General features: G+C 40.4%; 1 protein-coding gene across 1 annotated transcript in view; it reads left to right on the top strand.

Moving 5' to 3' along the window:
* The first annotated feature begins 9,351 nt into the window (after positions 1–9,351).
* LOC125269676 (NLR family CARD domain-containing protein 3-like) overlaps positions 9,352–23,371 on the top strand; it is a 55,107-nt gene continuing 41,087 nt past the window's right edge. Inside the window, exons 1-7 of the mRNA XM_048192612.1 lie at positions 9,352–9,502; positions 9,724–9,808; positions 10,023–10,136; positions 10,339–10,440; positions 10,543–12,348; positions 12,933–13,106; positions 17,401–17,574. Coding sequence (XP_048048569.1) covers positions 9,759–9,808; positions 10,023–10,136; positions 10,339–10,440; positions 10,543–12,348; positions 12,933–13,106; positions 17,401–17,574 — 2,420 coding nt within the window. The 5' untranslated portion in view covers positions 9,352–9,502; positions 9,724–9,758. The remainder of the gene's footprint in view (positions 9,503–9,723; positions 9,809–10,022; positions 10,137–10,338; positions 10,441–10,542; positions 12,349–12,932; positions 13,107–17,400; positions 17,575–23,371) is intronic.

The raw sequence follows: 23,371 nt of genomic DNA, 5'->3' as shown, positions 1-23,371 counted from the left end.
ACCAAAGAGAGCTTATCCATGCAGACCCCAAAGTTGCACACGAAATGACCCTTAAAGACCTTGACAAGCTGGCTAAGAACATCACACAGTTCAACCCGAACTCCATGGAGAACCACAACATCCAGACTTACCTCCGAGATATTGACTTCCACCTAGAGGTGAGACCTAATGTGACTGACAGAGACAGGTTGTATCTCCTCAGGTCCACATCCAGCCCAGAGGTACGAAGCTTCTTAGATCGACAACCTGTTCACGTTAAGCACAACTACCAGCTATTACATGAGTCGCTGATCAAAGAATTTACAGACCCAGAGTCTGAACATGGACTGTTAGTCGCCTTGGAAACCAAACAAGGTCGACAAGAGACTCCCCAAGCTTACTACAACCGTTTCCAACAAGCCTACTTAGGTGCACATCACGAACCTGAACTTGAAGAGGATGTGAACTTCAAAACCCTCTTCCTGAGAAACCTGCACCCGGGGCTAAGTCACCATCTTGGCATCATGGCCTGCCCAAGCACCATGACAATCCAACAGCTACGTGACTTGACACACAAGGCCTACATCAAACAGAAGATGACCTCAAAGAAAGGTTTGAAAATGGCCACAATCAAGTCAAGTCAAGTCAAATTTATTTATATAGCGCTTTTACAATTGGTAATTGTTTCAAAGCAGCTTTACATATTAGAAGCACAGAAAAAAGGGAAGTGGTTAAAAATAAGCTGTACAAACAAGCGTGGTAATATGTAACATATACAAGATGGTGCTACATTAAGCCAATGTCGGCTGACTCCCAGGGGTGGAAAAAACCCCCTAGGAGAAAAACCCAGCGTGCTAACACTGGGAAAAAAGTCCTAGGAGGGAAAAAACCCCTTGGAAGATATATATAATATATGTAAATGGATATGGAGATCAAAATCTGAATTATACATTTTTATTATAGAGATTAAAAATAGATTATATATAAATATATGTAAGCGGATACGGGGATTAAAAATCTGAATTATAGATGCAGCCAGAACTGGATCTGTAGGCCCATTGTCTCCTGGGCTACGTTGTAGTCAGGTCCAGACACAGGTTCTCCATCTGATCTGGATACGGCCTGGATCCAGCACCCGGCAAACCTCAGGATAAGCAGAGAGACAGATATTAGCGTAGATGCCATTCTTATTCTGATGTACAGGTATATCTAGTGTTATAGGAAATGTTCTCGGTTCCGGCCGACCTAATTATTGCAGCGTAACAATCCTTTAACGGATTTGAAAAATGTTAATGTATTGATAATGTGTTATGTGTATGCAAGAGCAAAGAGATGTGTTTTTAGTCTAGATTTAAACTGACAGAGTGTGTCTGCTTCCCGAACAATGCTAGGAAGATTGTTCCAGAGTTTAGGTGCTAAATAGGAAAAGGATCTGCCGCCTTCAGTTGATTTTGATATTCTGGGTATTATCAACTGGCCTGAATTCTGAGATCGCAATAAACGTGAAGGACTATAATGCATTAAGAGCTCACTTAGGTACTGGGGAGCTAAACCATTTAGAGCTTTATAAGTAAGTAGCAAGATTTTAAAATCTATACGATGTTTAATAGGGAGCCAATGTAATGTTGACAGAACTGGGCTAATATGGTCATACTTTCTGGTTCTAGTAAGAACTCTAGCTGCCGCATTTTGGACCAACTGTAGTCTGTTTAAAAGCCGAGCAGAACAACCACCCAGTAGAGCGTTACAATAATCTAGTCTTGAGGTCATGAATGCATGAACCAACTATTCCGCATTTGTCATTGAGAGCATATGTCGTAATTTAGATATATTTTTTAGATGGAAGAAGGTGGTTTTACAGATACTAGAAACATGACTTTCAAATGAAAGATTGGTATCGAAGAGCACACCCAGGTTCCTAACTGAGGACGAAGGTTTAATGGAGCACCCGTCAAGTGTTAGAGAGTATTCAAGGTTTTTTCGTGAGGAAGTTTTTGGTCCAAAGATTAGGATATCAGTTTTTTCTGAATTTAATAATAAGAAATTTCTTGTCATCCAGTTTTTAATGTCAGCTATGCATTCTGTTAGTTTTGTGAATTTGTAGGTTTCGTCAGGGCGCGAGGAAATATAGAGCTGAGTATCATCAGCGTAGCAGTGAAAACTAACACCATGCTTCCTAATTATCTCTCCTAAGGGCAGCATGTACAGAGTGAAAAGCAACGGTCCTAGTACTGAGCCTTGTGGTACTCCATATTGAACTTGTGATCGATACGACATCTCTTCATTAACTACTACAGACTGATAACGGTCAGATAAGTACGATTTGAACCATGCCAAAGCAATTCCACTAATGCCAATATAGTTTTCAAGTCTTTTTAAAAGAATGTTGTGATCGATAGTGTCAAAAGCAGCACTGAGATCTAATAACACTAATAGAGAAATACAGCCACGATCGGATGATAAGAGTAGATCGTTTGTAACTCTAACGAGAGCAGTCTCAGTACTATGGTATGGTCTAAATCCTGACTGGAAATCCTCACAGATTCCATTTCTTTCTAAAAAGGAGCACAGTTGTGTTGAAACTGCCTTTTCTAGTATCTTTGACAGAAAAGGTAGATTCGAGATTGGCCTGTAATTTACTAAATCTCTCGGATCTAGTTGAGGTTTTTTAATAAGAGGTTTAATAATAGCCTGCTTAAAGGTTTTTGGCACGTATCCTAGTGTTAAGGATGAATTAATTATATCAAGAAGTGGACCTACGACCTCTGGAAGCATTTCTTTCAGTAGTTTAGTCGGCATTGGGTCTAACATACATGAAGAAGACAAGAAGTTCATAAAGTCATTACTGCTGTGCTCTATGGAAACGTCAGCAGTTGAATATCTGTTTCTAGTTAATTTAGCCACTGTGTCAAATAAATACCTAGGATTATGTTTGTTTTCTATTAAGAGATTTGAAAAATAAGTAGATCTAGCATTTCTTATAGCCGTTCTGTACTCAATCATTTTTTCTTTCCACGAAAGGCGAAAAACTTCTAGTTTTGTTTTCTTCCAACTACGTTCAGTTTTTCTAACAGCTCGTTTTAGAGCCCGAGTGTGCTTATCATACCACGGCGTTGGATTAGTTTCCTTAATCTTCTTTAGACGTAAAGGAGCGACTGCATCTAATGTGCTGGAAAAGAGAGAGCCAATAGTTTCTGTTGCAGCATCGAGTTCTTCTAAGTTGTCAGGTATACTAAGGCGATGAAACTGCTCGGGGAGATTATTTATAAAGCAATCTTTAGTGGTAGACGTGATGGTTCTACAATATTTATGGCTGGGTGGTGGTTTTGTAGCCTTGGCTAATTGTATTATACACGAGACTAAATAATGATCTGATATATCATCGCTCTGCTGTAGAATTTCAACAGCATCAATATCAATTCCATGCGACAGTATTAGATCTAAGGTATGATTACGACAATGAGTGGGTCCTGACACGTGTTGTCTAACTCCAATAGAGTTTAAAATGTCTGCAAATGCCAATCCAAATGCGTCTTTATTATTATCTACATGGATATTAAAATCACCAACAACAAGGACTTTATCCGCAGCCAGTACTAACTCTGATATAAAATCAGCAAATTCTTTGATAAAGTCATTATGGTGCCCTGGTGGCCTGTATACAGTAGCCAGCACAAATGTCAACTTACATAATGTTACATAAAGCACCATCACTTCAAAGGAATTATATTTGAAATTCTTTTGAATGATTCTGAATATATTACTATAAATTACAGCAACACCTCCCCCTTTGCCTTTCTGTCGAGGATTGTGTCGATAATCATAACCTTGAGGACTAGATTCATTTAAAGTAATGTAATCGTCTGGTTTTAGCCAGGTTTCTGTCAAACACAGCAAGTCTAGTTTATTGTCTGTGATAATTTCATTTACAATAAGTGCTTTTGAAGAAATAGATCTAATATTCAGTAACCCAAGCTTTATCATTTGTTTATCTGATTTATCTGTGATTTTCATTTTTTGAACATCAATTAAATTTTTACCCTTAAAAGGTTTCGGAAGTTTTTTGTATTTACTAGTTCGAGGTACAGACACAGTCTCTATGTGATAATATCTAGGTGAAAGAGTTTCTATGTGCTGTGAATTATTTGAGTTCTGTGACGTGAGGCGGCTAGCAGACGGTTGGTTTAGCCAGTTTGTCTGCGTCCTGATCTGGGCCCTGGTTTGTCATGTTTCAGCTCTAAGACTATTTGCCAAATTTCTAGATAGAAGAGCAGCACCATCCCGGGAGGGATGAATACCATCTCTTTTCAACAGATCAGGTCTGCCCCAAAAGCTTTTCCAATTGTCTATGAAACCTATATTATTCTGCGGACACCACTTAGACAGCCAGCCATTGAGTGATGATAACCTGCTAACTATCTCATCACTCCGACGAACAGGAAGAGGGCCAGAACAAATTACTTCTGCTGACATTGAATTTGCGAGTTCACACACCTCTTTAATGTTAATTTTAGTGATCTCCGACTGGCGAAGTCGAACATCATTTGTGCCGACGTGGATAATGATTTTAGAATATTTACGTTTAGCATTAGCCAGCACTTTTAAATTTGCTTTGATGTCAGGTGCTCTGGCCCCCGGCAAACATGTGACTATGGTGGCTGGTGTCTCTATTTTCACGTTCCGTGTAATAGAATCGCCAATAACTAGGGCACTTTCAACAGGATTCTCAGTGGGTGCGTCACTGAGTGGGGAGAACCTGTTTGATGTTCTAATCGGAACGGAAGAGTGGTGTTTGTTCTTGCCATTATGCCGCCTCACAGTCACCCAGTTAGCCTGCTGCGTGGCTTCTACAACCGGAACCGAATGTGCAGTGTTTACTAGGCTAGTCGCATCCAAAGCAGTATCTAAGGCCCTTTCATTCTCACTATCCTCAATTAAAGTTTGGATGCGTGTCTCTACTTCTGAGATTCTCTCTGTCAGCCTGACAATATCCCAGCATTTATCACATGTGTAAGGCTCACTGCTGACAGAAAGAGCTAAGCTGTACATGTTGCATTTAATACACATGATAATCGTCGGACATGACTGACCGTGTGTTTGATGAACGCCGTCCGAAAAACTGCAACGCACACGGGACTCGCTGGCTGGATGTCTCTGTCGCTTGCCGGTGCCTGGGGCAAGGGTGATGTGCGGGACGCTGTACCTCGCGGTGGATCGATGAATGCCGGGCAGCAACGTCTCCACAGCTTCCCGATCTGGCGAGGACAGATCAGAATAACATACATCTGATAAATCCGCCATTAAATCGACAAGGAAGGTTGGTTTAGAGGAAAAAAGAAAGTAGACGGTAGCTAGCAGGCTATGGCTAACACTAGGTGATTACGCTGGTGGATTGCTAGTAATAAATCGTTCCGTTTAGTAATACTATGCAATAGGTTAAGTAATCTAGTGAAAAATAAGAAAGTTATATTATGTGAATAGGAATAAAGAGAAGGATTTAGGATAAACTCCACGAAGCTCCGAGCGTAGGTCAGACAGCAGGCAGGCAGCAGCGTTGAGCAATGTCAAACTCCGTCAGCCAAGATCCAAGCCGTGCACTGCGAGACTCCCAGTGGCATGACAACGCCACAGTCTGTCATAAAGAACACGGAGAACTTGACCCCCATGCCACTTCTACACTGACAACTGGGAAAAGTCATGCTACCAGCCACACTTCTCCAGAAGCCCACCAACAAGAAACATCTGGGAACCTAACTGGACAGCCAAAGTCCATCAACCTACAACTTTAAATGCATCCACTGTGGGTAAGCGACGACGGAACCCACCTCGGCATCATTCAGTTAAACACAGCACTGAGTATGCCCAAGAACAAGACAGTTCTACCTCAGAAGACATGGAACAACTGATGAGGCAAATGACAGCGTTCTTTGCAAACAACATAAATAGGGATGATCACAAGGGGGATTCACCCTCGTTATGACTAGAGACGGAATGGAAGGTCAGTGAGCACCTGATACACCTTCCAAATGGAAATGACTGCCACCTTTTCTACAACAACACAGAACAAAGCAGCCAAACACAGCTGAAAACTCAGTGGTACCAGAAAACACAGTTCTGGTTACTCATCACCCACCAATAAATCCAACAAGTTCCCATCTCAAGAACCATGCTTGTGCAACAGTAACAACAGTAAGCACAGAAGGTCAGACAGTTTGTCACAACCAGAAGGCGTTAAAAAAGGAATGCAACGTAGGAGACAAAGTTTTGCACCACAGCTCAACGCAGCCATGTCAAACTTCCTCCCACTTTCTGCCAAAGAACTTCCTGCCTCACTGGACTGACTCCCATCAGATCAGGCACGATCCCTCGTCCCAAGTCCAAGATGCAAAGAGCCAATCTTCATCTAAGCCCTTCAAGAAAAGGGGGGAGCAAGACAGACTGAACCAGATCTGACCATACATGCACTACACTACATTACATTACACTACACTACATCAACATACTCACCAACATGCTCTTCCTACAGACAGAAATTAGTTTCAGAAACTAGCTCAACATCGACTTAGCTACATTCACCATAAGAAACATGCAACTATCTGCACAACAAGTAGAAAACCTCTCATTAAGCTATGATACATGACACCTTAGATGCACGCAGTAGTGTTAGCCATACCAGGAAACACTCAACTGTTTTGTTTTCCTCTTCCTCTCCTTCCCTTCTTCTTTATAAGGTAAAATACCTGTCTACCCCATAAGGGTCAAGGTCATGACATTAGGATTGATGCACCATGCCTAAGGTCTGAAAGCCACCTTAAAATTTGAATGTGAGCCAGAGAGCTCCATGCATAATGGGTCACATCATTTTCACCACAAATGATGTCACCAGAAAATGAAGGGTAAAAACGGTAAAACGGTCTCAACCTAAAACAATTTAGAAGAGAAGAAAACAAACAATTTAATCACACAATTTGATCCAAGCATTAACATACTGAGACAATGTAGAATAACACCCCTAAAATTTAACTTAATCCATCAGTACTCAGATAATCTAATGCCTTGCACCAGTACAGTGGTCAATCATGGAGGTGTTGTGTTGTTGTTGCTTTGTGTGTGTCTGCTTCTTCTGTCCATTTTTCTACAGTGTCCACCGATGTCTTCATCTCAACACATCGCCGAACAAAGGGGGGATATGTAGGAACCGTGGACGAACCAGACAAATTAATCATTCAGATGATTCTTTCAAAACATAATTCTAATTCAGAATCAAGGTTCCGGCTCCAGCTCGTCTACAGAGAGAACCAATGCTGATTATTTTTACGACACCCTATGCTTCCTGATAGCAGGAGAAATTACATACCAAAGGGTCACCCAAGAAGATAAAGATTCTTTGATCACCAGAGCAAAGAAACAGAGAGACAATGCAGACCCTTTTTATTTCCTTACTTCACAGAAAAGCCAAAGAGACTGTTCTACAAATAAAACTGCATCAAAATTGTTCCAACAATTTTAATGGACTTATCAAACATCTTTTAACTACCTTAAATTATGGCTTGAATGAAATCTGTTTAAAATGTATCATATTCCAGTTAATAGAAATTATGTTAAAATGGCACTATGCTAAAGCAGAGACAGACCGGGATGTGACATCTATGTTTTATTGGGGGCAGAGAAAAGCCCTCATGAAGCAGGACAATGTCTGATTGGCCTGAACTCCTCTGAGGTGTGACAAACAACTAAGTTTAAATGGTCATATTGCAAGATAGTGAACCAGTTGGTTAGTTCTGGTAAGAGAAGTCAAGATAAGTACCAAGAACAATGGAGTAACAAGAAGAACAGACAAGCCGCTCATTCAAGCCATCCAACCTTCACTCACTTTTCTTTTACTTAATTTTCTTTTCCGCTGAAAGTCTTGTGTTCTAAGTTTTGCCGCAAAAGTTCAACCAACTACTTCTGCCGCTTCAACTTTAACTCCAGCGACAAAGAGACTTACCTTCAATTTTTCAGCAAGCTCAAACGTGATTGGATTCTACCGAACACAACACGGACCTTGAAGACCCTGCGACAAATCATCGACTTGGAAAACCCTTCTCTACACGCCAACGAGGGATATTCACATTTAAAGTCAACGCAAGCAAGTACCTCCAGATTAAAACTGAACTGGTGCATTTAAATTGATTCAGGGTTCGTTCAGGTCAGATCTTTGAAATGCATTGATAGGAATTCTGTTAATCATATCTCTCTCTCTCTCTTTCAAAACTCTTTCTCATTTCCTTCTTACTGCAACGCGTATGAATGTATGTGTGTGTATGTGCGTGTGTTTGTGTTAGAATAAATAAAATCTCTTGTAGATTTTAAAAGAAAGTGTCTTGTATTATGTGATTCTAAAATTTAATGTTTTAAACTGTCGATCTTAAGTTACCTGGCTTTAATCAGTGTTTTCAAGATTGTTGGATATTTATATCCGTTACAAGAGCTTATTACGGCTCGAGCAAATGAACGCTGGACGAATCAGTTGCTCGGTCGTAATCCAAACAACTCTTTATAATTCCCTAATAAATTATTTCATTTGAGCTAATTTTACTTCCTAGGGTGTTTTCCCTACACTGTTTTGTCTGGTATTGTTCGTGATATGTGTGGTTCTGCTTCCTGTTTACCAGTTTGTGGATTTCCTTGCCTGTGGATTTATTAAAAGACTCTTGAATCTTTTTCGTTGTGCGTTTGTAAACAACCACTATTGTAACATCTCTATAGTTTCATGTTCAAAAGTCAAATAATTTTTCCCCCAAACATTTCTTATTTGTATATTCAAAAAATATTTAAAACAATATCATAAACTTTCTGTGTAATTTAATTTGATTGGTTATAGTGTCTTATTATTCTAATTGAATTTGAAATAAAAGATGAAGCATACATTTAATTACTGATTAAAAAATGCCCTTTAAAAGGTAAAAAAATAATCTTTTAACATTTATCAACTTTTTAAATAATTTTAAAGACAAGTTTTATGTTTTCATATGCAAGGCTCTGTCTGTTTTTTTTAAAAAAAATTTTTATTAATTATACTGGATAATAACTGGACATTTATAGTTGCCAGGTCTGTGCCACAATACTAACACAATGGCCAATCAAAAATAACCCAAAAATAGAGGGAACTTTAACCTTCAGGGGGTAAAACATCAAGACCTCAGCAACAGTTTAACAATATCCCCATTCCACGGTAAAACCACAGTCTTTCAACACTGAAATTGATCTAGTCTTCATTCCTTTTGGCAGGTTTTGAATCTGTTTTGTGCTGGACATTTTTACAGGATCTGGCAACCCATGACACGTCATGTCATAAATACACCTCATGTCATAAATGAAAGTGAAAGTAATCTTCAGAGCTGATGTTTCGCCATTTTAAACAGACAGAATCGATCATTTACCAGACAAAATATCTTTAAAACTGTAATAGATTAGTTTATAAAAGTTTAGGCAGGAATTTATCTACTCGATGGAAAAGCTGTAGGATTTTTGTGAATCAGTATGTATGATATTCTTCAACCTAAAGAAAATGAACAATGTTTCTTGTGTGTTTAATGCTGACTGTGATTGTGTAAAAGACTAAAGATCATTTGTGTTTAGATGTGAACTTCATGTATTTGAGTGATGGTGATCTATTTCTCCAGCTCAAGATCATTCAGATGTGTTATAAAAGCTGTTTGATTACTTTAGTTTCTGTGATTGTTTGTCACTTCCGTCTAGAGTCAGAGGTGGAGATCAAACTGTTCAAATCCATCATGGACGACACACAAACATCCAGAAATGAAGATTATTTTCCAGAACACAGGTACTTTGAGGAACTCATTAAATATCCTTTCATGTTATAGAGGAAATGACTGTCTGCAGATTTTTTTTTCTGTTTTTTTGGTGTAACATTTATTGAAAAGAATAAACCTTCTTGAGTGCTTTTCATAATTTTTTTAAAAATTTGTATTATTATTTTTTTTTTTTATGCATATTATCTAAGGATGATTGTAATCATAAATGATGTTCTGTTTTAGCTCAGTTAATCAGAAGAGATCACAACCAGAGCCCAGCTGTGTGTCTATGAAGAGTGATGTGTCTATGGTTCTTCCAATGAATTTTAAGAGTGAAGATACATGGACTGGCCTCTGGTATAACATTTCTATAAAAACATGATTATAGTATGACATTCTATATTATCATGTATTTTCTACAAGAGATAGGACATTCTTCTTATATTTTTAACTTTACTTCATAATGTAAAACACATTAAAGTTATTTCTTTAATGACAAAGAATTGAGTTGTTGAATACAGTAATTTGAAGTATTAACATTAATCTCTCTCTGTTTCAGCTCAGTTCATCAGAAGAGATCAGAACCAGAGTCTATGAAGAGTGATGCATCTATAGATCAGCCAATACATTTAAAGAGTGGAGATACACAGCCTGATCTCAGGTAAAACATTTCTATATCAGATATATGAATTTGAATATATGATACAGAACTAGGCATTGTGCTTATTAAACCATGTAATAATGTGGCATTTTTATTTTACAGCCATAAAGCCTACAGCCTCAACTCATTTAGATCAAACCTGAGGAGGAAGTTTCAGTGTCTGAATGAAGGAACAGCAGCGCAGGGAAACACAACACTCCTGAATGAGATCTACACTGAGCTCTACATCACAGAGAGTGAAAGTGGAGAGATCAATAATGAGCATGAGGTGAGACAGATTGAGACACAGTCCAGGAGAACAGCAACAGAGGACACACCAATCAAATGCAATGACATCTTTAGACCTTTACCTGAACAAGACAAACCCATCAGAACTGTGCTGACAAAGGGAGTCGCTGGCATTGGAAAAACAGTCTCTGTGCAGAAGTTCATCCTGGACTGGGCTGAAGGGAAAGAGAATCAGAACGTCCAGCTCATATTTCCACTTCCTTTCAGAGAGCTCAACCTGATGAAGGACAAAACACTCAGTCTTTCGGATCTTCTTCATGTCTTTTTCCCTGAAACCAAAGAAATAGAAATATCCAGTGATGAATATAAAGTGCTGTTCATCTTTGATGGTCTGGATGAGTGTCGTCTGTCTCTGAACTTTAAGAGCAAAGTGAAAATGAGTAATATATCTGAATCAGCCTCAGTGGACGTGATGCTGATGAACCTCATTGTGGGGAATCTGCTTCCCTCTGCTCTCATCTGGATCACCTCCAGACCAGCAGCAGCTGATCTCGTCCCCTCTGAGTGTGTCCATCGAGTGACAGAGGTACGAGGCTTCAATGAGCCACAGAAGGATGAATACTTCAGGAAGAGAATCAGTGATCAGAGTCTGGCCAATACAATCATCACACACCTGAAGTCATCAAGGAGCCTCCACATCATGTGCCACATCCCAGTGTTCTGCTGGATCTCAGCCACTGTTCTAGAGAAGATGTTGAGTGAAGCAGAGAGAGGAGAGATTCCCAAGACTCTCACTCAAATGTACACACACTTCCTGATCATTCAGACCAACATCAAACATGAGAAGGACTATCAGAAGAAAGTGAAAGATGAAGACATGATTCTCAAACTGGGGAAACTGTCTTTTCAGCAGCTTGTGAAAGGAAACCTGATCTTCTATGAGGAAGACCTGAGAGAGTGTGGCATTGATGTGACAGAAGCATCAGTGTACTCAGGATTGTGCACTCAGATCTTCAGAGAGGAGTTGGGCTTGTATCAGGGGAAAGTCTTCTGCTTTGTTCATCTGAGCCTTCAGGAACAACTAGCAGCTCTATATGCACACATTTACTGTACAAAATATAACAGAAATGTGTTTGATCAAAGCAAACAAACTCGATTGTCTAAGATTTTGTTCTTGTTTCAAGTTAATTCATCAAAACATGTGTCATTATCTGAGCTGCATCAGACAGCTGTGGACAAGGCTTTACAGAGTAAGAATGGACATCTGGACCTTTTCCTGCGTTTCCTTCTGGGTCTCTCATTGGAGTCCAATCAGACTCTCTTACGAGAACTACTGACACAGACAGGAAGCTGCTCCTACAACAAAAAGGAAACAGTTCAGTATATCAAGCAGATGATCAGGGAGAATCACTCTCCAGAGAGATCCATCAATCTGTTCCACTGTCTGAATGAACTGGGTGATGATTCACTGATGCAGGAGATCCAGCGTTATCTGAGATCTGGACAAATAGGAAAAACCGAACTCTCCTCTTCACAGTGGTCAGCTCTGGTTTATGTGTTGCTAACATCAGAACAGAAGATGGATGTTTTTGATCTAAAACATTTTATTGGAGCACAAAATACAGCAGATGAAGTTCTCCAGAAGCTGCTGCCTGTGGTTAAAGAATCCATATCAGCTCAGTAAGAATCACTGACAACAATCACTCCACTTTCAAAACATGATCACATTTATGAATTTAGCATGTGCTGTTTTGTAGTTTGATGATAAAGCAAACAGAACAGTGGTAGTGCTATTAAATGTGAAAATCATTTGTTGTGATAAAAAATATTAGTGTGATGCATTAAAAATGAGACAAGGTGACTACAGTTTCCCTTTCAAAGACACAACATCATTTGTAAACATTTTTAAACATTACACATCAAAATATATGAACACTCGTCATACAAACTTCAACAGTGGTGACAATCAACAAAATATTCAAATAAACTACACATAAAATATTTGGTAATATACCCTGGTTTGATGCTTTATGAAGAGTTGAATTATTGAAACATTTTACACTTATATAATCTAAAGGAAGACTTTAATTTTCTTTTATAGTCTTACATTCTTTCTTAAATTGAATCACCGAATACATTTGATGGTTTTAGCTTTTCCTCAACTAAACTACACCATTCAAGGATTCTGCAAGTCATCTGTGCTTTAGATTATAAATCCTACCTAATACACATTAATTTTGCTGTTTGTTTTGTTCTCTACACAGGCTACAGTTCTGTAATCTCACCGCTCATTCCTGTGAGAGATTGTCTTCAGCTCTACAGTCCTCAAACTCTGTCCTGAGAGAGCTGGACCTGAGTAACAATGACCTGCAGGATTCTGGAGTGAAGCTTCTTTCTGATGGACTGAAGAGTCCAAACTGTCAACTCCAGATACTGAGGTAAATAGTTTTCCATAAAATTAACACAGTGCTATCACACTAAATGACCATTAAATTTGACATGTGCTCTCAAAGAACTGGGATTCTATCTAGTCTTCAGTGGCTTGCTGAGCTCGGGGCGGCTTTTGAACACTGAACTCAGCATCCACAACAATCCCATAACCAGGACTGCTGCAGAATACTGAAGTGTACCCCCACTCAGAATTACCACCCAAAACAAAAACAAACCTCAAAAGAACCCCCCCCCCCCCCCCAAACTAAACTGGAATGTACACCCACGAAAAAAAACACAAATAAAGCATAACTACACACAAATCTCCACTACATATGCTCCCAATTAACAACGATGTCACAGCATCTTCCAGAATCCACTCATCTCCTCCTCTCATAATACTCATCAACCTCAGCGCCTAGGAGAAGAGATAGGATGGAGAGAGAACTGGGTGATGAAAAAAAACTGAAAATACAACATCGCAGCAACACACATTATACTTGTGATAGAGCATCCGCAATCACGCTGTCTGTACCCTTAATGTGAATATTAGCATATTCAGCAAGTACAAAGTTTCAAATGGTTCACATGGCAAACCTAAGTGTTCTTCCTCCTAACAGAAGTCTCAAGCTAAATATTGAGCTTTGGCTTTAAGCCTTTAGCCTGGCAATAATTGCATGCATCTAATTCAGTTTTTCTAGGCAAGCGCAATGTTCTTCCTCTAGAAAAATCAAGAACTTCCCCTCTCTTATATGCAAAACAATCAGGTTCTCATCTAATTTCAGTGAGCAACTCTTGTTCAAACTGATTTTTATGCATTAAAGCAAATTCATCAGCAAGAACTGCAGTGTCATAAGATGAACTAGCTTTAATCTCAGTTACATAAGTAACTATACAAGGTGGCACTGAATTTTTAAATTTCTCCAACACTATCAACTCCCTTAAATCATTCAAAGTCTTGACACCAGATCCAGTACACCAGCAAATAAAATGAGTTTGAATTTCTCCCACAAATTCCATGTGTTTGTTTTTCAGATTTTTGCCAATCTCGAAATCGCTGTCTATATGCTTCCGGTACCAATTCATAAGCTTTCAAAACAGCTGATTTCACACAGTCATAGTTCCCTGAATCCTGAGTACTTAAAAAAGAAAAATTTCCTGAGCTCTTGCCATGAAGACGCACTGCAATAATAAAATACGCGCTGAATCTGGCCACCCTCTAGTATAGGCTATCTGCTCAAACAAAGATAAAAAGGTATCAATATCCTTTTCATCAAATTTGGGCACAAGTCGTACATTTTTGACCACATCAAAGTCATGCCAATCATCCTAATTACCCTCAGCAGACAATCTTCTGGCTTCCTTAGAAAATTTCCTTGCATTAATCAAATCCAATTTATAGCGCTCAAGCTCTAATTTTCTCTTTTCAATTTCATACTTTGCTTCTATTTTTTTCTGTTTGATTTTTGCCTTAGATTGTGTGTCTATCAAAAGTAAATATTTCTGTTGCTCATAAGACATGCTAGCCTGAACGGTCGACACTGTTTGCTCAGCTTGGAGTACATTTTGTTCAACCAAAGCAGATATCAAAATCGATTTTAAACTCTCTTTTAACTGTTTATCAGCAACAGAGAGACTCACATTATAATGATTAGCAAGCGCTAACAATTGATCTTTCGAATAATAATTTAAAAGATCTTCCAACGGACTACAAATAAACTCTTCAAAATTGGAAGTCATGGTTTACATTTCTGCTACCTCAAGCAAATGACCAAACAAACAAAATTCCAAATTCACAAATAAACACTGATAAATGTATACCTTATATGTTATACACATTCAATCAGTATTCAATTCGTGTAACTTACCCCATTCAACGTTTCAAACAACATGCACTCAAGCACTTCCAAAACTCAGTTTCCAAACAAAACATACGCTTTATTTCCCAAATAATTGCTACTCGAAGCCTCCCAAACAAACTAAACCGCACATACTAAACACTCCCTCACAGAGTCAGAGATAATGACAAAAGACAAACCAGTGTTCTCAATTACAGCGGACGGACGAGCCCCCATATTTGTTATGGCCGGCTCAGTGCCACGACAAATGAGGGAGGCAACGAGAACAAAAGTGGATCAAAACATTTTATTAACAAAAATTAAATTTACAAATCATAATAATCAACATTGAAAGCATTGCTAAGGAAAAGTAAATAACTACTAAGTAAGTAATGAAAAATAACAAACCTTCCAACATACCAAACAGGCCTGCAAAACCTAAAGCCTCAAACTAAACTAATTCATAAAGCAAATGAATAATCACAACAAAGCAACCAAAAACTAACAAAAAACCAATGAATCACGTAAACTATATTTTCAATTCAAAACAATGAAATTTGAAAAAAAAGTAGTCAATGGAAATTAATGGAGGTTACGTTTTTTAAATGGTTAAAAGTACAAACCCGATTCCAAAAAAGTTGGGACACTGTACAAATAGTGAATAAATACAGAATGCAATGATGTGGAAGTTTCAAATTTCAATATTTTATTCAGAATACAACATAGATGACATATCTAATGTTTTAACTGAGAAAATGTATCATTTTAAGGGAAAAATAAGTTGATTTTAAATTTCATGGCATCAACACATCTCAAAAAAGTTGGGACAAGGCCATGTTTACCACTGTGTGGCATCCCCTCTTCTTTTTATAACAGTCTGCAAACGTCTGGGGACTGAGGAGACAAGCTGCTCAAGTTTAGGAATAGGAATGTTGTCCCATTCTTGTCTAATACAGGCTTCTAGTTGCTCAACTGTCTTAGGTCTTCTTTGTCACATTTCCTCTTTATGATGCGCCAAATGTTTTCTATGGGTGAAAGATCTGGACTGCAGGTTGGCCATTTCAGTACCCGGATCCTTCTTCTACGCAGCCATGATGTTGTAATTGATGCAGTATGTGGTCTGGCATTGTCATGTTGGAAAATGCAAGGTCTTCCCTGAAAGAGACGACGTCTGGATGGGAGCATATGTTGTTCTAGAACTTGGATATACCTTTCAGCATTGATGGTGCCTTTCCAGTTGTGTAAGCTGCCCATGCCACACGCACTCATGCAACCCCATACCATCAGAGATGCAGGCTTCCGAACTGAGCGCTGATAACAACTTGGGTTGTTCTTGTCCTCTTTAGTCCGGATGACATGGTGTCCCAGTTTTCCAAAAAGAACTTCAAATTTTGATTCGTCTGACCACAGAACAGTTTTCCACTTTGCCACAGTCCATTTTAGATGAGCCTTGGCCCAGAGAAAACGCCTGCGCTTCTGGATCATATTTAGATATGGCTTCTTTTTTGACCTATAGAGTTTTAGCTGGCAACGGCGAATGGCACGGTGGATTGTGTTCACCGACAATGTTTTCTGGAAGTATTCCTGAGCCCATGTTGTGATTTCCATTACAGTAGCATTCCTGTATGTGATGCAGTGCCGTCTAAGGGCCCGAAGATCACGGGCATCCAGTATGGTTTTCCGGCCTTGACCCTTACGCACAGAGATTGTTCCAGATTCTCTGAATCTTTGGATGATATTATGCACTGTAGATGATAATAACTCTTTGCAGTTTTTCTCTGAGAAACTCCTTTCTGATATTGCTACACTATTTTTCGACGCAGCATTGGGGGAATTGGTGATCCTCTGCCCATCTTGACTTCTGAGAGACACTGCCACTCTGAGAGGCTCTTTTTATACCCAATCATGTTGCCAATTGACCTAATAAGTTGCAAATTGGTCCTCCAGCTGTTCCTTATATGTACATTTAACTTTTCCGGCCTCTTATTGCTACCTGTCCCAACTTTTTTGGAATGTGTAGCTCTCATGAAATCCAAAATGAGCCAATATTTGGCATGACATTTCAAAATGTCTCACTTTCAACATTTGATATGTTATCTATATTCTATTGTGAATAAAATATAAGTTTATGAGATTTGTAAATGATTGCATTCCTTTTTTATTTACAATTTGTACAGTGTCCCAACTTTTTTGAAATCGGGTTTGTAAATAGTACCTACTAAATGGCAGAAATTAATGTAAATGTTTAAAAAACATTTTCTAAATAAGTGTAAATGTGTTTGTTGACTTCACTACAGTAATAAAAGTAAATAAATACTTTTACTTTTGTACATTTCCACAGACACTTTTGTTAATTTTGTACAGAAAATACCTGCAAATGCAAACTGCACAGGTCAGTGTGTGATAGTGACTGATCAGATTGTCAAACTAATGTCATGTTTGCTGTTGCTGTGTGTGTTTGTAGGCTGTCTGGCTGTATGGTGACAGAAGAAGGCTGTCGTTATCTGTCTTCATCACTGAGTTCAAACCCCTCACACCTGAGAGAGCTGGATCTGAGCTACAATCACCCAGGAGATTCAGGAATCAAGCAGCTCTCTGATAAACTCAACCATCCAAACTACAGACTGGACAAACTCAAGTATGTCAAGCTGGAGGAGTTTTTTTAACAAGCTTAGGTTTAGTTATACTGCAGAGGCATTCAATGCTTGAATGTGATTAGATGACTAATGTTAAGGTGTGCAATTTTTTTTCATACATCTTAGAGTCTCATTCTTTAAGCATGCTTACTCTCAAATTTCAGGGCTCAAATTAACTTTTTTACTTTGTAGCACTGGTGCTCCCAACTTCAAAAAGTTAGGAGCACCAGCAAAAATTTAGGAGCACCACAACCAAAAAGCCTTGTCATTCGCTTGTCCGAATAAAAAAGTTGTTTGTCTGGAAAAAATAGGATTCTTGTGTTGTAAATATAATTTATTCTGAAGCAATAAGTGTTCACTCAGCTTTGACATTTAAATCGGCATATTTGTGATATTTACTCTGTGGGCATTTTTTTTACCTTTACAGTATAAAGAGCTTTTTTCTCCAATCTTATTAAATGCTTCGTCTTTCATTTTAAATTCTTAAATTCGATCAGTAAATTTAATTAGAATCATAAGACACTATAGGGCTGTTACCAGTCAAATTAAATAATTTACACTGAAAAATTACAACAGAATTAAATAATATGAGATTGTTTTAATTTTTTTGAATATACAAATAAGAAATGTTGGAAAGACTGATACTGGTACCAGTAGGTGGTGTCAGGTGACCATCTTTAGGAGTGAGTCATTGAGTCATTCATTCAAACGATTTGTTCAAATGGATCATTCATTCAAGAATGACGCAGTTGTTGATGAATGGGTCATTGAATTTGACTCAACCGATTCTTTCAAAATGCTGAATCATTCAGTAATGAAAACATGATTATGTTGTCATGAAATGTGCGATGGTTCTGCTTGTGATCTTTGTTTGGAACTATTTTTGCTGCTGAAACAGAAAACAAACAGATAATATTGCGTCTAAAATGTGATTTAATTTTAACTACTTTTCACAGTTTATTGAACTATTGTATGAAACCAGTGTTACATTTTCAATCGTGATGGTTTTATTCAGTCTATTCAGGAAAACTGTAGGCCTACTCTTGGTTTTGTAATGTTGCTTAAATGTATCATATGTTTTAAACATAAAAACTCAAGTGTTAATGTCGAGCCCTGTGTAACAGTGCTATTTTCATCATCTCTGTTCAGCTCTTTATATTTTGCATGATAGTTAACTCCCTGTCACGTGACAATAGAGTACGTGAAAGGGAGTGAATGACTGCTAATATTAACCAAACTAAAATCTGCTTTAAACTTAAGAACATAAAAATGAAGTTTAATTGGTTATGTGACAGAATGGTGGACCGGTTACTGCATCAGCTCACAGCAGGCACATACTGTGCAGTAATTAGCTAACGTTTTGTTGATAAATGAAAACAGGTCGCACCTCAACAATTATTTGCACTCGCATAAATGCTCTCAAATATATTTTGAAGTCGCAAACATTACATTTAGGGAGCATATGCAACTAAAATGGTCACAATTTCGAGCCTTGAATTTGTGTATGAAATATGAATACGAACGTTTTCACAAACAAATCATGATTCATCATTTTCAATGTTCGCTAAATTCTAAATTCACGAAAAAATGTGAAATGCAAAAATCCAATCTTGGTCCCATACGAACATAATATAATATATCATAATATATATAATATATCAGAAAAGTGAAAGAAAAGCTGTGAGGTAGCTCTGCATAAAGACGCAGATACACGTATGTACAGCTGGTTAATTAGAGGTCTGTAATGTCTGTAGAAAAGGTGACTATTGCATTTGAACTTGCGGTTTTGCAGATGGCACTCTTGGCTTGAGGATCTTGCTGCGTGAATGCATCTTTAGAAAGCGTCATATTTGCTGAGAGTGACAACATGGTTTGGGTGTGTTTTATGTGAATTACTAACACTGGTCACACAGTCGCTCATTTAGAATACTCTGAATTCATCAACATTAGAATGAAGTAAAGAATAAATTCCTGTGCGTACGCACATGTTGTGAATTAGGAGGAAAGTTTTCATAAGAAGTTCAAATGTGAAATAGTGTAATAGTGTAATAAAGTGTGCCACTTTATACAAAGCTCAACCGATGAGCAATGTGTCACCGGGGTAACGCTTAAGATGAAGCTTCACTTCATAGAGACAAAAGACATTGATTCAATGTGTTGACCTGCACTGAATACCCTTAAACATTTAAAGGATACTACTATGACTGGGCAGTATATTGACTATGATATATTGATATATTTTTATATACAATATGGAATGAGGCAATACCATTTATATCAATTTGATGCGAGCACATCTTAAAAATAGTGGAGGACACAGAGTGAGCTGCTGCCTGGAAAGTGCCAAATCTAGTTTGTCCTAAACATGATACATGCTTTATATTAAGGGCTTTAAAATATAGTTAACGTGTAGTGTTGCCCCATCAGATGCTCTGACAGATACTGTAAATGTGCTGACAGATACACTGAACAAAATTATAAACGCAACACTTTTGTTTTGGGTTATGGTATGGGCAGGCGAATGTTATGGACAATGAACACAGGTGCATTTTATTGATGTCATTTTGAATGCACAGAGATAACGTGACAAGATCCTGAGGCCCATTGCTGTGCCATTCATCCACGACCATCACCTCATGTTGCAGCATGATAATGCACGGCCCCATGCTGCAAGGATCTGTACACAATTCCTGGAAGCTGAAAACATCTCAGTTCTTGCATGGCCAGCATACTCACCAGTAGGGGTGGGAATTGCAGGGTACCTCACGATACGATCACGATACATGGCTCACGATAACAATGATATCGCGATTAAGCGATTCTGTGATAGTCGATAAATTGCTAGATAATCCTCTAATGATACATCGTGATATCTGTCTAACTATGAAAACAAAATGCCAGTGAAAAGGTTAAGTGCAAGTTTTCCTCTTTATCCGCAAATCTTCAGTTCCCAATCTATATGCAGATTTAAGAGTTCACGTCACCAAAAGCAACAAATATGAGGTGCATTTTATTGACCATCAGCTAATTTCAAAATCAAAGCCCGCAATAGGAGAAAATGGCAAAAGCACTGGTATGGACTCATTACTTTTAATGCGTTGAATCTTCAGGTTTTCGCTAAGGAGCCGAACCAAGCAGGCGGCAGCATCAGCAGGACAACGACTGTGGCGACGGGACACACATCTCCGTTCCCTCCTTCAGGGAACGAGGGTTACCTATGTAACCGAGACGTTCCCATTCAGTCGGTCACGTTCGACGTACGTCGCACAGACCGAAGAATAGGAATCCCTACCAAAGCACCACAGGAGCTGCCCTCTTCCAGCGCTCTGCTTTAAGCCACCTGAACCCCCTTGGGAAAGACACGGGCTTCGTTTAGGAGCAACCGTGAAACCAACCATATGGGATCCCCGTAGGGTCACACATATGGAACTCAGCCTAAATCCGGTTCTCAAGGATGCAACGGAGTATAGGCCTGGCGCCAGACGCTCCGCCATGTCGGCTGCCGAAGGGTAACCAGAGGACTCAACAGGGTCTGCCCGTAGGGACTCTCTGGAGCAAAAGAGCGCATGTAGCGCAGCAAGCTGACACTAAGCCGGGGCTTCTCCATGCCTCTGACCTGAGGCAAGAACACGGGAGGAGTCCGGCTCGACACGAAGGCTATAGTATCCAGCTCTACAAATATCTGTTAGCGAGGAGCCACGAGCCAGTGCCCAGGAGGATGCTACACCTCTCGTGGAGTGACCATGCAACCTGAGTGGGCAGGGCACGCCCTGAGCTTGGTAAGCCAGGGCGATGGCATCCACTATCCAGTGGGCCATCCTCTGCTTGGAGACAGCCTTTCCCTTCTGCTGGCCTCCGTAACAGACAAAGAGCTGGTCTGAGGTCCTGAAGCTTTGCGTTCTGTCTATGTACAGTCGCAAGGCACGAACTGGACAGAACAAGGCCAGGGCTGGGTCTGCCTCCTCCGAGGGCAGCGCTTGCAGGATCACTACCTGGTCCCTGAAGGGAGTGGTAGGAACCTTGGGCACATAGCCAGGCCAGGGTCTCAGTACCACGTGGCTGTCACCCGGCCCGAACTCTAGGCACGATTTGTCAACCAAAAATGACTGCAGGTCCCCTACCCTCTTGATGGAAGCCAATGCAACCAGCAGCAAAGTCTTCAGAGACAGATCCTCTAAGTCTGCTGATTGCAAGGGCTCAAAGGGAGCAATCTGAAGTGCTCGAAGCACCAGAGCAAGGTCCCAAGAGGGTATGGAGGGGGGACGAGGAGGATTTAATCGTCTCGCCCCCCTAAGGAACCTGACGACCAGGTCGTGCTGACCAACAGTTTTGCCATCTATGTGGTCATGGTAAGCGGAGATAGCAGCAGTGTGGACTTTGAGGGTGGAGGGGGACAGCCTACGCTCCAACTTTTGCTGCAAGAAGGACAGCACGACTCTGATTGAGCATCTTCGGGGGTCTTCTTGGCTAGAAGAGCACCACTCGACGAACAGGTTCCATTTCGAGGCGTAAGCACGTCTTGTAGACAGTGCACGTGCCGAAGTGATGGTGTTAAGTACCTCGGGGGGTAAGTCACCTAGAACCTCCAGGGACCAGACATGGAGCTTCCAGAGGTCTGGACGCGGGTGCCAAAGAGTGCCCCGTCTCTGAGAAAGAAGGTCCTTCCTCAGAGGAATGGGCCAGGGAGGGGGTGTCGCGAGGAGAGAGAGTTCTGGTAAACAGGTCCGGTTGGGCCAGTAGGGCGCAACTAGCAAGACCTGCTCCTCGTCCTCCCTGACTTTGCACAGTGTCTGTGCAAGTAGGCTCACTGGGGGAAACGCATATTTGCGAAGGCCCCGGGGCTAGCTGTGTGCCAGTGCATCTGTCCCGAGTGTTCCCTCGGTCAGAGAGTAAAACAACTGAGGTTTCTGGTGAGGCAAACAGGTCTACCTGAGCCTCTCCGAACTCTCTCCAAATCAGCTGGACCACCTGGGGGTGGAGTCGCCACTCTCCCGGCAGCGCAGCTCGTGAGAGCTCGTCGGCCGCACAGTTAAGCACACCAAGAACATGAATGGCGCGAAGCGACCTCAGATGCTTCCGACTCCACAGGAGGAGATGGCAGGCGAGTTGCGACATGCGACGGGAGCGTAGACCACCTTGACGGTTGATGTACGCAACGGTCGCAGTGTTGTCCATACGGACCAGTACATGCTTGCCTCATAGCGGCCCTTTGAGGCGGCTCAGAGCAAGGCGTACTGTAAGCAACTCGAGGCAGTTGATGTGCCACTGCAGATGGGGTCCCGTCCAAACCCCTGACACTGCAAACCTGTTGTATGTGGCACCCCAGCCAGTGGTCGAGGCATCCGTGAAAACCACAGCATGCCGGGACACCTGTTCTAGGGGCACTCCTGCCCGAAGAAACAAGGGGTCCGACCACGGGCTGAAGGCTTGGCGACACTCCTGAGTGATTGCCACCCGAAACATGCCATGTTGCCACGCCCATCTCGGGACTCGGCCGTGGAGCCAGTGCTGAAGCGGTCTCATATGAAGCAGACCGAGCGGTGTTACAGCCACTGCAGCCGCCATATGCCCCAGGAGCCTCTGAAAGAATTTCAGTGGGACTGCTGTCCTGCCGTTGAACGTATTCAGGTAGTTCAACACCGACTGAGCACGTTCCTCTGTGAGGCGTGCTATCTGTTCGACCGAATCCAACTCCCTACCGAGAAAAGTGATCCTCTGCACAGGGGAGAGTTTGCTCTTTTCCCAGTTGACCTGAAGACCCAACTGGCTGAGGTGTCTGAGCACCAAAACCCTGTGATC

This window comes from Megalobrama amblycephala, linkage group LG6, assembly GCF_018812025.1.
Source record: "Megalobrama amblycephala isolate DHTTF-2021 linkage group LG6, ASM1881202v1, whole genome shotgun sequence".
NCBI classification, from domain to species: Eukaryota; Metazoa; Chordata; class Actinopteri; order Cypriniformes; family Xenocyprididae; genus Megalobrama; species Megalobrama amblycephala.
The sequence above is the reverse complement of the archived record's forward strand: the minus strand, read 5'-3'. Positions and strand labels throughout refer to the sequence as shown.